The sequence below is a fragment of the Leptopilina boulardi genome, unplaced genomic scaffold, assembly GCF_019393585.1.
Source record: "Leptopilina boulardi isolate dan_hultmark-lab unplaced genomic scaffold, ZJU_Lbou_2.1 LbouV2_55, whole genome shotgun sequence".
Lineage (NCBI taxonomy): Eukaryota > Metazoa > Arthropoda > Insecta > Hymenoptera > Figitidae > Leptopilina > Leptopilina boulardi.
Window position 1 is genome coordinate 190,001 of NW_026138000.1, and position 16,794 is coordinate 206,794.

A 16,794-nucleotide genomic window follows, 5' to 3' on the forward strand; every position below is an offset into this window, starting at 1 on the left:
ATTTAATTTTTTTTTTATCGATTTTTTTTTAATGAAATTTAGGACAAATTTTAATTGTTTTGGGTTTTAAAAATTTATCCAAATTTCCAATTTGTGAAAATTTTTAATTACTTTTAGTTTCAAATTATCCGAATTTTGAATTTTGTTTAAATTTTAATTGATTTTATTTTGAAATTATTTGAATTTTAGTTTATCCAAATTTTGATTATTTTTAGTTTCAAATTATTAGAATTTCAGTTTTTCCAAATTTTGATTGTTTTCAGTTTCAAATTATCCGAATTTCAATTTTTTCAAATTTTGATTGATTTTATTTTCAAATTATCCGAATTATAATTTTTCCAAAATTTTGATTGTTTTTAGTTTCAAATTATCCGAATTATAATTTTTCCAAATTTTGATTATTTTTAGTTTCAAATTATTAGAATTTCAGTTTTTCCAAATTTTGATTGTTTTTAGTTTCAAATTATCCAAATTCCGAATTTTATTTAAATTTTAATTGATTTTATTTTGAAATTATTCGAATTTCAGTTTTTCCAAATTTTGATTGTTTTTAGTTTCAAATTATCCGAATTATAATTTTTCCAAATTTTGATTCTTTTAGTTTCAAATTTATCAAACATTTTATTTGTTCAAATTTTCATTGATTTAAATTTGAATTTATCCAAAATTTTATTTGTTCAAATTTTCATTGATTTAAATTTGAATTTATCCAAAATTTTATTTGTTCAAATTTTCATTGATTTAAATTTGAATTTATCTAAAATTTTATTTATTCAAATTTTTATTGATTTAATTTTGAATTTATCAAAAATTTTGATTGATTAAAATTTGAATTTATTGAAAATTTAATTTACCCAATTTTTTTTTTTAAAACTATTAAATACAGTGGAATATTTTTTTTTTACATACTAAAAAAAAAAAATTGCAATTGAGTGAATTTTTTTCTAAAAAAAAAAAAAAAAAAAAAAATTCTCCTAAATTGAAAAAAAAAAATGAATCGTACGTGGAATTTGAGGAATTTACTTTGTGAGCAAAAACTTATTGAACAGAGATAAAAAAAAAAAAAAGAGAGAGAGAGAGAGAGAGAACTAACGAGAGTGAGTGACAATTCATCGACTATTTAAAGTGTTGTCATTTAATTTATTGATATGCTGTTTACATTTGTCAAGAAGACGATTTCTGCAATGCGTGTATTTATTTATAGAAAATTCCTGATTATATTTAGAAAATTCGTGAATAAATGTGGGGGTTGAGTTTTTGAGAAGAAAAATTATTGGTGACAAAAAGATATCATCGCTTCCTCGCTAATAAAATAGCCATTCTTTTGCCAGTCAATTCTTATATCTTCAATCTCGTGACTCAGACTTTGTAACACTCACACATATATATAAATTTAACATAAACATATAGAGAAAATGCAAAATTCAATATATTTCAAAAATTAATGGTTTTTTTTTTTTTTTTGTTAAATTTTCTAAAATTAAAAAATGAGGAAATTTTGTATATTTTTTTGTTTTGTTAATTAATTTGTAAGATTTTTTTTATATATATTACATTTTTTCAATTAATTAATAAATAAAATTAGATATAAATAAATTAATAATTTTTTTTTAAATTTTAATCTTTAATTTTTTTCTATTTTATTTATTTATATTTTTTTTATTTTATAATTTTTGATATCTATTTTTTTGTAATAATTAATTTTCCTTAATTTTTCCACTTATTTATTTTTTTATTTAGATAAAAATAAATATTAAAATTATTCTTAAAAAATTAATCAATATAATAAAATAATTAAATTAATTTTTTTTTGTTATTTAGCAAATTTATAATTTTTAAGTTTATTTATTTATAATTGTAAACGGACTTAAAAATAGATAAAAAATTACAATTTATTTATTTTTATGTCCCGTTAATGAATAATTAAATAAATAAATAAAAAAAAATTTATTTTTTTAATTGAAATAAAAAAATGCAATTTTAATAACAAATTAATGAAATAATATTTAATAATATAATTAATTGAATGAAATTTTTTTTTTCTTTTCTATTTATTAATTTGCTGGATTTTTAGAAATTTAAAAGAAAAAAATTTTTATTTTTTTTTTATTATAACGTGATCTAATTTTATTTTGTGGTTGAAATTCAGATTTTTTTGGAATTAAAATAAGAAATTTATATATATATATTTTATTTAAAAATAGATAACGAAAATTTATTATTAAATTTTATCTAGTCTATTTATTCAATTTCAAATCTATTTTTAATTATAAGTTTTTTTTTATTTCTTTTATATAACTTTCTTACATTTACTTTTGTGATTTTAATAATTATAAATATATTATTATAATATACAATTAAAATCTATAATTATAAATTATTAATTAATTGTATTTGGAAATTTTATTTTTCGATTTTAAAATTTTCATTATTAATTAATTTTTAATATAAATAATTAACAATTATAATAATAATGATAATAAATTTTTTAATTTTAGTAATAATAAAGTTCTATTTATTAACAAATAAGAACGTATACATTTGTTTGGAACTTTTATTTTAATTTTAGTATAATAATAATAATAATAATAATAATAATAATAATAATAATAATAATAATAATAATAATGATGTGCAAAAATTTAATTGTGTAATTAAAATTTTATTTATTTAAAAATTGATTTTTTGGAATTTTTTTTATGTATTATAAATTATTGTTTAATTATTTTTTTAATTATTATAAATTATTGTTTAATTAATTTTGTTAATTATTATTATTATTATTTATATTTATTTAAAAATTAGTTTTTTGGAATTTTTTTTATGTATTATAAATTATTGTTTAATTTTTTTTTTTTGTTGGATAAATATAAATTATTGTTTAATAATTATTTTTTTGATTATTATAATTTTATTGTTTAATTAATTTTGTTAATTATAATTCATTGTTGAATTTGGTTTTTTATTTATTATTTTATTATAAATTATTTATTATTATTTTCTTTGTAATTATTATTTATTGTTTTTTCTCTATTTTATTTTTTCATATAAAATAATTTTTTATTCTTAATAATTAAATAAATAATTTAAAAAAAAAAAAATATTAAAAAAATTAAAAAAAAAAAAAAAGAAAAAAAATCAAAACTACGAATTAAATTAATTTTTTATTATATCAAATTTGGAGTTAAGAGGAAAAATAATTGTAAGTAGAAAAATTACTTACCGAAAATTTATGTGGGGGATGAAAAAAAATTTTGTTGATTTTTTTTTTTTTTTTTTTAATTTTTTTGAAATGAAATAATAGTTTGGTTTTTGCTTTTTTGTAATTTTTGGGTTGAAAAAAAAGTGAAGATGATTTTTTTTTTTTTTTGGGTTGTTCACAAGGGTGACGACGACGGAGTGCGTCGCGACGTTGAGCGTCTCAGTACTCATTCACCAACCCCTACCAGTTTTCATATCATCGCAAACTCCCACTCTTAATATTTCTAAGCCAATCACACATTTAATGTCCTAAAATAATAATTGATGGAATTTTTTTTTTCCATTCTATTTTTCAACTTCCGTATAATTGCTGAAAAAAAAAATAATAATAATAATTCCAAACTAATTGAAATAGAAATTTTAATTTTTTTTCCCTCTTTTTTTTGTATTTGTTTCATTATTATTTTATTTTTTTATATTTTTAATATTTATTAATATTAATAATTAATAATTTAATAGATAATATAATAATAATAATAATTATTATAATAATTAATTAATTAATTTAATTATTATAATTATAATTTTTTTTTAATAATAATTTATAATATATTTAATAATTATTATATTTATTATTAATATTTTATTTTTATTATTTTGTTAATTTATATATAATTTTATTTGTTAATTAATTTAATTAAATTGAATTAAAAAAAAAATAATTTAAAAAAAAATTTGAAATTTAATTAAATACAAATTTTTTTAATTAATGTCGTGGAGTGATCAGGATTTGGAGTTTTTTTTTTTTTTTTTGGAAATGATGACTATTTGAACGGATATATGAGTCTTGCTTGAGATTCTTGGCAGTCATTCAAATGATAGTCGAGAAATTTCGCGAGGCTTTGATCATAACCAATACACAACTCTGATCCAAAATCTCACCTGTATCACTCTACCTTTAATTAATTAAATTCGAAATCTCCGAGTACAATATTCAACTTATCCTCGTTATTGTTGTATATCTATATATAATTATATAATATCTAAATATAGAAAATCCTAAGACTATTTGCGGTCTCTCTCAAAGTTTGAATTTATCGAAATTATTAATTTAAAAAAATTATTATGTTTTTTTACAATAATAAATTTTGATTTGTTTGTTTTTTTTTTTTTTTTTGGTTAAAAAAATGATCTTCATATTACAAGAGAGAAAAAAAAGAAATTTAAATTTCCATAATTCCAAATTGTCAAATTTTTTTTAAGGAAAAAAAAAAAAAAAAATTGGAAAATTAATAATTTAATACTTTTATCGAAATTAATTTTTTTCACTCTCTTGGTAAAATTGTTGTGCGCGTTGTGGTTTGAAATTCACCTGTTGCTTTCTATTATTTTTATTTCATTTTTGACGCGATAATTGGATTTTTTGGATAAAAATAAAAGTATTTAATTAAACTATAGAAACAAATAAAATTAATTATTTTATATTTACTTTATTATTATTATTATTATTAGTAATTTTTTATTATTATTATTAATTTTTTATTTATTTATTGTTATTTTTTAATTATTGTATTTTATTAAAATTATTTTCATATATTAATTAAAAAATAATTTTTAAAGAAAAACCGTAAAAAAAAAATTAAAATTAAACTTGGAAACAAAATTTTATTATTTATTTTTTAATTATTGTATTTTTTGAAATTTATTTATTTTTATTTTTTTTTTTTATATTATTTATATTAATTAGAAATAATTTTGTAAAAAAAACAAGTGCGTCAACAAAATAATTAAAAGAAAGAATAATTTTTTTATTCACCCAAGTTTCTATAAATAGAATTCTTAGACTATTTTTTGATTAAATGGATATCAAATTTTTTGTTTGACAACATTTTAATTCCATTCGATGAAGAGCAAGAATTCTTAATTTATTAATTTTTATATATATATATATATATGGGAAAAATAATTAAATCAATACAATATTGATTCTTAAATAAAATACTTACTCATTCAATATAATCAAAATTGAACGATTTTTTTAAAATGTTTTCTTTTTCTTATTTTTTCTTTTTTAATTGAAAGTAAAAAAAAAACTGTTATTAAAAAAAATTTATTTTTTAATTAAAAGAAAATTGTTTTTTTTTTATTAAAAAATATATTATTATTAGGCTTATTATTATTATTATTATTATTATTATTATTATTATTATATAATTGTAATTAGGCAAATAGTAAAAGAATTAAATAATAATTATTATTAATATTATTATTATATTTTTAATTGTAAAATTTTTTTAAAATTCTGTTTTTGAAAAATTAAAATAAAGAAAAATAAATAGGATAAATTAAAATTTACTTTAAAAAAAAAGAATAAAATAAATAATAAATAAAAAAAAAAAATCTTTTTTTCAATTTCAGGAAGATACGTTGGATCAAGACCAATAAAATTACGTAAAAGTTCCTGGAAACAACGAAATCTTGAAAGTGTACGTAAAAAAGAAAAGGAAAAACAAAATTTAATTGGATTATTAACCGGAAGGTGATGAAATTTTTTTTTTTTTCTTTTTTTTCATTCTCTTTTTTTCTCTAAATCGAGAAATATTTTATTCTTGATTGAATTTTACTCAGGAAAATGAAGTGAGACACAGAAGGAAGGTAGGAAATAAAAATCTTGAAAATTGTTTTACAATTTTTTCGAATGTAACTCGATTTCGTTTTCCATTAAAAAAAAAAAAAAAAAAAAATAGACAAATATTTTAAAAAAAAATGAAAACGTCGTCGAATGTTGAATAATTTAGATCGATCTCAAAAAAAAAAAAAAAAAAAAACTTTCTTTACGGAGGAAGCAAAAAATCAAAGGAATTTTGATTTTTTCAAAATGTAAATCGTCGATAACAATATTTAGGGTATTTATTATTATTATTATTATTATTGAATATTGCAAAAAAAATTCAGTAAATAAAAATTAATCGTTTTTATTTAAATTTTGATTTATTTAATAAATAGTTTGTTTTGTTAAATAAAAAAAAAAATAGAAAAAAATCAATATTTCTGAAATATAAATGAACAAAGTGAAGTGAAACGAAAATAAAAAAAAAAGTTGAAAACTGACAAAAATATTTTTTTTTTCGTTTTTTCTAAAAAGTTTTTTTTTTTTTTTGAAAAATGTCAGAAAATTCAGAAGAAGAGAGCGAGGGAGAAAGTGAAATAAATTCTTTAGGGGTAAGTAATTTTTGTTTGAATTAAAATTCTATATAATTAATTAATATTTAAAATAAAAAATTTTTAAATAATTATTATTTAAAATTAAAAAAAAAAAAAAAAAAAAAAAAAAAAATTGTAACCAACTTAATTGTTTTCTTTTTTAATTTTTGTTGTAATTTTTTTTTTTTTTGCCTTAAATAAATAAATGTAAATACACAGATATATGACGGCGAAAGAAATGAAAAAGGTGAAAGACACGGAAGTGGAAAAACAATTTTGCCAAATGGCGATATGTACGATGGAAATTATCGTCATGGACTTCGTGAGGGAAATGGAATTTATTGTTTTAAAAATGGAGCAAGATTTAAAGGTGAATGGCATGAGGGTAAAAAACATGGTCAAGGATTTTTTTGGTATCCCGATGGAACACGATACGAAGGTTTTTAAATAATATTTAAAATTATTTCTTTTTTTTTTAATTTTTCATTAATTTCTTTATTTTACAAAATTTCTTTAAAAAATAAAAATAAATTTAAAGGAAATTGGAAGCACGACATGAAACACGGTTTTGGTGCTTATTATTATATGAATGGTGATATTTACGAAGGTTCGTGGAAAAAAAATTATCGACATGGATTGGGAACTTATTATTATGCCGAACATGATGTCAAATTTATGGGAACTTGGATTTGTGATAGAATGCAAGGACCTGGACAACTTTGTTTTCATCGACATCGTTATCATGGTTCATGGGAATTAAATTTGGTGTGAATTGTTTTTTTTTTTTTTTTTTTTTAGAATTTTTACAAATTTTTTTCAACAATTTAGATTATTATAAATGATTGTACAAAAAGAAAATATTAGTTTTCAAAAATTAATCGATATATCGAACTATTAATCGAAATATCGAAATGCAATTCGATATATCGAAGTATTAATCGATGTATCGAAGTATAAGTCGATATATTGAAGTATTAATCGAAATATAATTCAATATATCGAAGTATTAATTGATATATCGAGGTGTAAGTCGATATATCGCTGTATTAATCGATATATCGAAATATTAAACGAAATATCGAAGTATTAATCGATGTATCGAAATATAAGTCGATATATTGAAGTATAATTCGATATATCGAAGTATTAATCGAAATATTAATCGAAATATCGAAATGTAATTCGATATATCGAAGTATTAATCGATGTATCGAAGAATAAGTCGATATATTGAAATATAATTCAATATATCGAAGTATTTATCGAAATAGAATTCAACATATCGAAGTATTAATCGATATATCGAGGTGTAAGTCGATGTATCGAAATATTAATCCAAATATCTAAATGTAATTGGATATATCGAAGCATTAAGCGATGTATCGAAGTATAAGTCGATATATTGAAATATAATTCGATATATCGAAGTATTAATCGACATATCGTTGTGTAAGTCGATATATCGATGTATTAATCGATATATCGAAATATAATTCGGTATATCGAAGTATTAATCGAAATATAATTCGATTTATCGGTGTATTAATCAAAATATAATTTGATATATCGAAGTATTAATCGATATATTGAAATATAATTCGATATATCGCAGTATAAATCGATATATCGAAGTAGTAATCGATATATCGATTAAAAAAACCAAATAAACGTCATTTAAAGTAACGGAAAATTAAAAATAAATTAAAATTTCTAAAAAAAAACTCTTTAGCCCATTGGTCGTGGATGTTACACTTTTGAAAATGGATCAATGTTACATGGACATTATATTCATAAAAAAAATCCAGAATATCAAGAAGAAGAAGAAGAAGATGAAAATCAAAACGTAATTTAAACAAAAAAAAATTAATTAACTTCTTTTATCACAAATCTTTCTTTTCTTTTTAATTGATTGTGAATTTTCTCATCTCAGAAAGAAGAACAGAAAATAGTTGATGAGAAAAATTTGCAAAATCATGAATTTAAACCATTACCACTTAAAAAAGGAATTTTTGCATTTTGGCAACCACAAAATGTCACGGATTTTAATCCTGATTTACTTCCACCTGATCCAATGCCTTTGCAAGAAAAAGTTAGTCTGTTTTTTATTTTTAAACGAAAAAAAAAAAAAATTCTAGAATCAAATATAATTTTTTTTAATATTGCAAATTTATAAAAAAGAAAATTTTTTTTTTTTTTTGCTCAAAAATCTCCCCTCACAAAAAAAAAAATCTTGTAAAATTTTTGAATTGTAAAAAGAAAAATTCTAAAATTTCTTTTCTCTGTCAATTTTATTATATATATTATATACCTATTGAGATCTTTCGTGTCGTGTTTCTACTTCCGCGCGAAACGGAAGTGAAATGACATTCATCCGGTAAATTATACAATTTTCATCGTTTACTTCCTTTTATTCGATTTTCGTCGTCTCGACGCTTAAATCAATCGCTAATAAAATTTTTAATTAATTAGATCAGGATATCCTGCTTCCGAAAGTTTCCCTTATTATTATTATTATTATTATTATTTGAGATTTCGCGGAACGTCTTGACTAAAAAGATTATTAAACAAATGAAAGAAATTAAAAAAAAAATTAAAATTTTATAAATTAAAAATTTTGTTAAATAATAATAAATTTTGTTGAATTAAAAATGTGTATTTAATAAAAATATTATAATAAACAAAAAATAAAATAAATAATTAAAAAAAAATAATTTAATAAAAAATTAAAAAAGGGATATTATTTAGAATTTTTTTTTTTTTATTTTTAGGACTCATTTGCATCTGAATCTGATAAATGCAACAGCGAGTCTTTGGAAGATCATTTTAATCAATATTTAACATTTGATGATCAACAACACGAAGGGGAAACTTTTATCTACAACGAATCATTTCAAGAATATAAATGATAATTGTCCGATTTTTGTGATTAAACACGTTTCTGTTATATATATATATACATAAAAAAATAATAAAATTTCAAAATATAAAAAATATTTTTTATAAAATTAATAGAAAAAAAAAACTTTTTTAATATAAGTTTCATTTAAGTGAAAATAAAAAAATATATTTCATTGATTTTGAAATTTAATTTTGTAAATTTAAAAAATTTAAACATTTTCGTCAAAAAATTAAATTTTATTGTTTTTAATAAAAAAAAAAATTGTTAATATCAAAGTACTAATCGATATATTAAAGTAAATATTCGATATATTGAAATAAAAAACGATATATCGAAGTATAAGTCGATATATTGAAATATAAATCTATATTAATATATAATTCGATATATCGCAATATAAATCGATATATCGAAGTATTAATCGATATATCGCAATATAAATCGATATATCGAAGTATTAATCGATGTATAAATCGATATATTGAAATATAAATCGATATATCGAAATATAAATCGATATATCGCAGTATAAATTAATATATTAAAATTCGATATATCAAAGTATAAATCGATATATTAAAATATATTTCGATATATCGAAGTATAAATCGATATATTGAAATATAAATCTATATTAATATATAATTCGATATATCGAAATATAAGTCGATATATCGCAATATAAATCGATATATCGAAGTATTAATCGATGTATAAATCGATATATTGAAATATAAATCGATATATCGAAATATAAATCGATATATCGCAGTATAAATTGATATATTAAAATATAATTCGATATATCGAAGTATAAATCGATGTATTAAAATATACTTCGATATATCGAAGTATAAATCGATATATCGCAATATAAATCGATATATCGCAGTATAATTCGATATATCGCAGTATAAATCGATATATTAAAATATAATTCGATATATCGAAGTATAAATCGATATAACATGAAAAAAATAAAATATTATTTTATATACAATAAAAAAACATAGTATTATTAAAGAAAACACTGATTTTGCAGATTAAAAAGCCGTTTATTTATTAAGAAATTATATTAACGACTTAAAAATTCTGTATTATATAATATATATATATATATTTATATACTGGTTGAGACATTGTATATCATAAAAATTGAGATTAAATTCCAAAAATCGAGATTCTAAACGACAATTTTATGCTTATCTTCGATAAATTATGCGATGCAATCGCATATTATGCATATACGAATTATTAAAAAAAAAATAAAAAAAAAAAAATTACAAAATATAATATATTTATATGTATATAATATATTTACAGTCAATTCTCAACTCAACCCCTTGTGCGTTCCCCCCTCCCCCCTCTCACTCAAAAACACACACACGCATACTAAAATTATTATTATTACCCTCTTTCTCTCACACATTTTAGCAAAATAAAAAAAATTTATTTTCCAAAAATCGAAAAAGCATTTAATTAAAGGAGTTTAAAAGTGAGGACAAAAAAATGTGAAAATTAGAAAATAAAAAGATTGAGACGTATGGAAAGTTCCTTAAAACTGAATTTACATTTTCTTTATCGAACATAGATTGCAAAAAAAAAAATCTCTTGTAAATTATTTCATAAGTATTTTTAAATTTATATATTAAGTGTTAAAATTTTTTGTAAAAATAATAAAATTCCGTTTAGTGAAAATTGAATTTAAAATTGGCGCCATATTCATCTGTTTTACCGACACAACAAAGAGTGTAAACTCACAATTAAAAAAAAAAAATTTTTAATTTTCACATGCGTCTCAAAAAAAAAAAAAAAAAGCGCCTGAGTAGTTTAAAAAAAACAGTGAGGATGAAAAAAAAATTGTAAAAAAAATATATATTTATATTTATATATGTATAAAAAACATAGAGATCGACAGGGACGGAAAGAAAAATAGTTACAAAATCTTTTTTTTTTTTTAATACATTGACGATGACTCGAAACAGTCTTGTTTTTTTTTCTTTCTTTTTTCAAAAAAAAAAAAAAGAAATGTAAATCACTCAATAAGCGCATCATTTCTAAACATATGTACAATTCGGTTGTCGTTTCTTTTCCCTTTTTTTTTTTTTTTTTTTGCATTTAAACGACTCGCGAAAAATCTCAAAAAAAAATCTTTCGACGACAATATTAAATTCCTGATATTCTTTTTTTTTTAACATTCAGGAATTTTCCGAGGAAATTTTTTTTCCTTCTATATGTATATATAACAAATGTGTTATAGAAATTCGAAACACAAAGTTCAGAACGAAAATTTTTATCGAAAAAAAAGAAAAAAATTTTCGTTCTGAAATTCAATTTTTTTTTTTTGTTGTTCCCTTGGCACACGAAAAAATTTGTTTAAATTGTAGATTCGTAAATCACAGTTACGTAGAAAAAGAAAAGAATTTTTTTATCTTTTCTTTTTCAAAAAAAAAAAAAAAAAAATTATTTTTATGATATACCGACTGAGATTTTTATTTATCTTTTTGTCATCAAGCTCTTGCTGTCGGTGATTGAAGCAAATTTCACATTAAATCAGGTGGCGGCCTCTCAAAAGCGATACTAGCGACAGAAATGCTGCATAATCCAGCGGTGATAACGCCCAATCCAATATACACAGAGGTAATAAGCCAAAAGGCAAATAAATAAAGTGTTTTATTGCAATATTTCCCCAAAGATGGATCATAATTTGGTTCATATTCTTTGTAAACCCACATTGAACCTGAAAAAAGGTTTCGTTGTCGATAATGTAGATATTTATATTACCGACTGTTGATAAAACTGGAATCTATGTTATCATCGATCACTAATATAATTTCTAATTATCAGTTGGTAATGTAGGATATACTGTTACCGACCGCTAATAAGATAGATTTCTGTATTACCAACCGTCGATAATAAAGAGTTCTACTTTACCATCGGTCGGTAATACTGCCGACTACATTACCAAACAGCGTTTTACATTTATAAAAATAGAAGTAATATTTTTACCGATAATGAACCATCCAAGCATAAAACAATTGATTAATGTTTGCGTGGGTGACTGTCGTATTCTTTCCTCATCCCTTTCCTCGGGACGTTGTCGAACTCTCGTCGAAAGATGAAGAAGTTGTTTAAAAACACCAAATCCACCGCCAACTAATAAATAAACAGGAATGTATTCACCCTGCGGACAATCGTAGAGATACAGTCCACCAATTACCATCATACAAATTGGAATCACAGTCGTTATTCCCAAGAGTATTGTGCATCCAACTGAGGGGGGAAAATAGAAAAATTTAAAGCTATTTTTTAAATACTAGGCAATTTTTTGTCATTTGTTTTTTTTTTTTATAAAAAAAATGAGTAATATATTTTTTTTAATTGAGTTACTAACTTGTGCCTAAAAGTAGCATGAGAATATTTTTCAGAAATTCAAATATTCCCTTGGATGCTTTGTGTGCTTCTCTCATGCGGCCAAAAAGTGAATCGTACGATGGTGGAGGAGCTGAAAAAATAGTTGAAATTTAAACAGACTCTTCTCAATGTAGACATTTTTTAATTTTTTAGGGTTTTTTTTTTTGTTTCAAGACTGTAATTTTTAGAACGAAATTTTGGCGTTCGTTCGCCGTAGGCTCCCTTTGGGAACATTCTAATTAATATCCCAACGTTGTACTCTTCATTGAGCGTCGAAATGGTTTAGTACGTTTACTTTGAACAAATTAGAGTACTTAAAGCAAGCTATCATTTGCCTGCATATTCTATGAAAAGCAATATCATATCGGTTTCTATTTTTGTTGGTTTTAAGAAACCAATATGTATTGCGTATTGTCGTATTCATTAATCAAGAACGAAAATTAGAGGTTCAAAGGATCGTTGACAAAAGCTTTGGCTTCTATCAAAAATATTTTCATTAATCAAGAACGAAAGTTGAAGGTTCGAAGAATCGTTGCAAGACAGAAGCTAAAGCTTATGCCGAAAATGTTTTCATTAATCAAAAACGAAAGTTAGAGGTTCGAATGATCATTGCAAGACTGTCAAAAACGTTTTCATTAATCAAGAACGACAATTAGAAGTTCAAAGGATAATGGACAAAAGCTTTGGCTTCTATCAAAAATGTTTTCATTAATCAAGAACGAAAGTTTGAAGGCAAACAAATCCTGCCCAGTTCTTCGTATTAAGAATCCGTCTAGTTTCTCCGATTAATAGTCGCATGGTAGCGTAAAACGGAAAGCAGAAAACGTTCAGCTAATAATAATTCTATTAGAATGATTTTCATTGAACCAAACGTTGTTGGTTTAATGCTTTCTGCTTTTACGCCACCATGCAACGGATCCTTAACTTTGCAGGCCTTAACTCTTCACAGTAAATGAAGTATGGTTGCAAAATTGAAACTTAAAGGAATTGACGAAAGAGTACCAACAGGTGACTTCTTTTTGTAGTTTTTGTTGCAGTATATGGTTTTAAAATTGAAACTTAAAGGAATTAACGAAAGAGCACAAATAGGTGACTTTTTTGGTGAGCAGCTTTTTTTCTCGGGTCAGCAACAGTCCCCAAGGGAAAAAAGAGTTGCTTCTACCCCTTAAAAAAAACGTAGCATCTGTTCCAAAAAGTACACCAGGCCCTGTAAAAATATTGATAGATTGAGAGTTCTTTTTTGATTAGGTGACTGATTCTTAGTTCTTAGTGTAGTGATTTGTCTGATTAATGCAGATAACGAACGAGACTTTAGTCTACTAAATAGACGTAATTTATAGCATGTTGAACACTTTCCTCTTCAATCGTGGGTTTTGTTTTAACTACCAACGTACAAATAAATCTTCTTACACAGGTGGCTTTTTAGCCATTATTGAGCAATAACAGGTTTATGATACCCTTAGATGTTTTGGGCCAAAACAGAATAATCCGGCTAAGAAACACATCTGTTGAATGAAAAAAATTTTACCAATTAAAATAATTTCATGGAAAATCTGTTTCTATTGAAAGAAATAATTTTTGGTCGGTAATTTTTTTTCTCCCTCCCAACAGAAATGCTTCCTAACCTGAATCTTCTTCGTGATAAAAATTGTTGTTATTTTTCATGAACGAGAAATTCCCAGTAAGCACGAGTTATAAACTCGCGTTGATTAGGTGTGAAAAATGTACAAGATTGGAAAGTTTATTCTATTGGAAGTTAGGAAGGAAAAACAGGGAAGAAAAAGGAGAAGGTATATAAATTTTTAAAATAAATTAAACAAATTGAAGAAAGATGGATGAAATAAATTATAATTGTCAACATTTAAAATGATCTGAAAAATAAATATAATTAATTTTGTAATTTTTTTTAAAAAAAAATATAGCATTATTTACAAATTTTAAAGATTTCAAATTCCGAATAATTTATTTTTTATATATTACCATTAGGATCGATGGCCTCTTCATATGAAGGCGGTGCTCCACGATCACTTGCTGATATTGCAAGATGCTCAAGTGGTAAATTAATATTGTGATAAGCAGGTGGTGGCGTACAACTTGTTGGTGTTATTTGTGATGTTTGGCCAGAATTTGCGGCACTTGAAATTCCCGATTGTACACCACCGTGTACCATTGGACTTAATGGCATCTCTTCACGTATCCGACTCTTCCAATCCATTAAATTTTCATCAATAATACCCGGTTGTTGTCGATTTTTTTGTCGACAACACCAGACTTTTAACCTTCAATCAATAATAATAATAATAATAATAATAATAATAATAATAATAATAATAATAATAATAATAATAATAATAATTGATAAAAATATTAAAAAGAGACAACAAAATACAATGAAAAAAAAAAAATTTATTTGATTCAAATAATTGGTTACTTGACTATTATTAAATAAATATTTATTTGATTTAAATGAATTTTTATTTGATTTAAATAAATATTTATTTGATTTAAATGAATTTTTTTTGATTTAAATAAATATTTATTTGATTTAAATAAAAAAAAAAAATTTATTTACGCCAAATAAATGGGTTAGTAGGCATTGAGAAAAATATACGTTTATTTAAATCAAATATATTATATACTTGGATCAAATAAAACATTTCTCTGAGTGTATATTTGTATCAAAGAATTATTTTTTTTTGAGATGGTATTTGTTTCAAATACAGAAATTATTGATTCAAATATAGTTTATTTAATTCAAATAAATATTTACTTGATAATAGTCAAGTAACCAATTTGTTTGAATTAAAGATAATTTTTTTTTTTTTTTTTTGAAATAAATAAATTTTTTTGTATCAAAGAAAAAATTGATTTCTTTGAATCAAAGAAAAATTTGTCAAAGAAATTAATTTCTTTGAATTAAAGAAATTTTTTTTCTCGATGTAATTATCAGTTACAAAATAAAAATTTATAATATTTTTGAAAAATTATTTAATTTTTTTTTAATATTATTTTCAATAATAATAATAATAATAATAATAATAATAATAATAGGTAAAAATAATAATTATAATAATAATAATAATAACAATAAAAGGTAAAAATAATAATAACAATAATAATAATAATAATAATAATAATAATAATAATAATTAAAGGTAAAAAATAATAATTATAATAATAATAACAATAAAAGGTAAAAATAATAATAATAATAATAAAATTAATAAAATAATAATAATAATGACGAATATCCAAAAAAGGAGGCAATTTTGGACACCAACGCAAAAATGTTGTTTACAAAAACGCAAGTGTTGATTATAATCGTCTACATATGTATATATATATATATATATATATATAGTATACGTATATATATCGAAACATTTAAAAAAAATTAAAATTTCAATTAAATGTGACAAATTTAAAAACATATGGAAAATAATAAATGTAATTTTTTTTAAATGAAAAATGAAAGTTAATACCGGTTTTTTTTAAAAAGTAAAAGTAAATATGTAAAATATAGATATATATATATATATATATACATACCTTGTGGGAATAAGAGACGTCACACCCCCGCCGCGTCTGCCTTGAAAAAACAATCACGTATCATTCTTGTTTGTCGTCTTCGTTTCTCGACATTTCCAATGGCACTCTTTTTTTCAAACTATAAAGAAAGGAGACGAGAGACTTTTTTTTTTGCAATGTTCAAAAAAAAAAAAAAAATATTGTAGGTTAAATTGCGTTCATTAAAAATGTATTATAAGAATTTTTTTTTTTCACATGTACACGAAATAGATATTAATTTCTTTCTCTCTATTTTTCTTGACTTACTGTCAATTTTTCATTTAGCCTAGGTCCGTGCCATAACAACCTACCACACACTAACACGAAGAACTAAACTATTTTACCATGTGGAGTGAAATTGTCAAATAATCGTTAAACGACCTAATCGATATGAATTGCAAAATATATCGATTAGTTAAAGAGGGCGGTAAATTTAAAAACTAAAGTTGGGAGAATTTGCGTCAGGGTTGGGAAGGCAGAGAAATAATGGGTTTTTAAGGGTCCGTTCA

At 21.8% G+C, this 16,794-nt stretch overlaps 4 protein-coding genes across 4 annotated transcripts in view; 2 read left to right on the forward strand and 2 right to left on the reverse strand.

The window, feature by feature from the left end:
* Positions 1 to 3,567, reverse strand: part of LOC127290070 (uncharacterized) — a 5,770-nt gene extending 2,203 nt beyond the window's left edge. The window contains exon 1 of the mRNA XM_051318456.1: positions 3,224 to 3,567. The gene's annotated coding sequence lies outside the window, so the exon portion shown is untranslated. The remainder of the gene's footprint in view (positions 1 to 3,223) is intronic.
* The window catches only part of LOC127290068 (RNA-binding protein 42), a 15,433-nt gene extending 9,488 nt beyond the window's left edge, over positions 1 to 5,945 (forward strand). The window contains exon 5 of the mRNA XM_051318453.1: positions 5,620 to 5,945. Coding sequence (XP_051174410.1) covers positions 5,620 to 5,744 — 125 coding nt within the window. The 3' untranslated portion in view covers positions 5,745 to 5,945. The remainder of the gene's footprint in view (positions 1 to 5,619) is intronic.
* A 288-nt stretch (positions 5,946 to 6,233) lies between these two features.
* Positions 6,234 to 9,542, forward strand: LOC127290069 (radial spoke head 1 homolog). The gene is made up of 6 exons (XM_051318455.1): positions 6,234 to 6,423; positions 6,625 to 6,844; positions 6,944 to 7,170; positions 8,135 to 8,248; positions 8,336 to 8,494; positions 9,174 to 9,542. The coding sequence occupies exons 1-6, from the start codon at positions 6,367 to 6,369 to the stop codon at positions 9,309 to 9,311; spliced, it is 915 nt and encodes a 304-aa protein (XP_051174412.1). The 5' UTR covers positions 6,234 to 6,366; the 3' UTR covers positions 9,312 to 9,542.
* Positions 9,543 to 11,171: 1,629 nt separating this feature from the next.
* LOC127290050 (uncharacterized) lies at positions 11,172 to 16,660 on the reverse strand. The gene is made up of 6 exons (XM_051318427.1): positions 16,553 to 16,660; positions 16,268 to 16,385; positions 14,699 to 14,997; positions 12,699 to 12,809; positions 12,314 to 12,577; positions 11,172 to 12,044 (listed from the first exon to the last, which is right to left on the reverse strand). Exons 3-6 carry the CDS (start codon positions 14,931 to 14,933, stop codon positions 11,848 to 11,850), a joined length of 807 nt encoding a protein of 268 aa, XP_051174384.1. The 5' UTR covers positions 14,934 to 14,997; positions 16,268 to 16,385; positions 16,553 to 16,660; the 3' UTR covers positions 11,172 to 11,847.
* Positions 16,661 to 16,794: the final 134 nt, after the last annotated feature.

What these genes read in the sequence shown, in the direction of transcription:
- LOC127290069 (XM_051318455.1), top strand. Translation starts at nt 6,367, where the DNA reads ATGTCAGAAAATTCAGAAGAAGAGAGCGAGGGAGAAAGTGAAATAAAT. An exon ending in GTTCATGGGAATTAAATTTG is followed by an intron (nt 7,171 to 8,134) that starts GTGTGAATTGTT and finishes AAAACTCTTTAG; the next exon opens with CCCATTGGTCGTGGATGTTA. An exon ending in AAGAAGATGAAAATCAAAAC is followed by an intron (nt 8,249 to 8,335) that starts GTAATTTAAACA and finishes TTCTCATCTCAG; the next exon opens with AAAGAAGAACAGAAAATAGT.
- LOC127290050 (XM_051318427.1), bottom strand. Translation starts at nt 14,933, where the DNA reads ATGGATTGGAAGAGTCGGATACGTGAAGAGATGCCATTAAGTCCAATG. An exon ending in CATGCTACTTTTAGGCACAA is followed by an intron (nt 12,578 to 12,698) that starts GTTAGTAACTCA and finishes TTCCCCCCTCAG; the next exon opens with TTGGATGCACAATACTCTTG. An exon ending in GCTTGGATGGTTCATTATCG is followed by an intron (nt 12,045 to 12,313) that starts GTAAAAATATTA and finishes ACCTTTTTTCAG; the next exon opens with GTTCAATGTGGGTTTACAAA.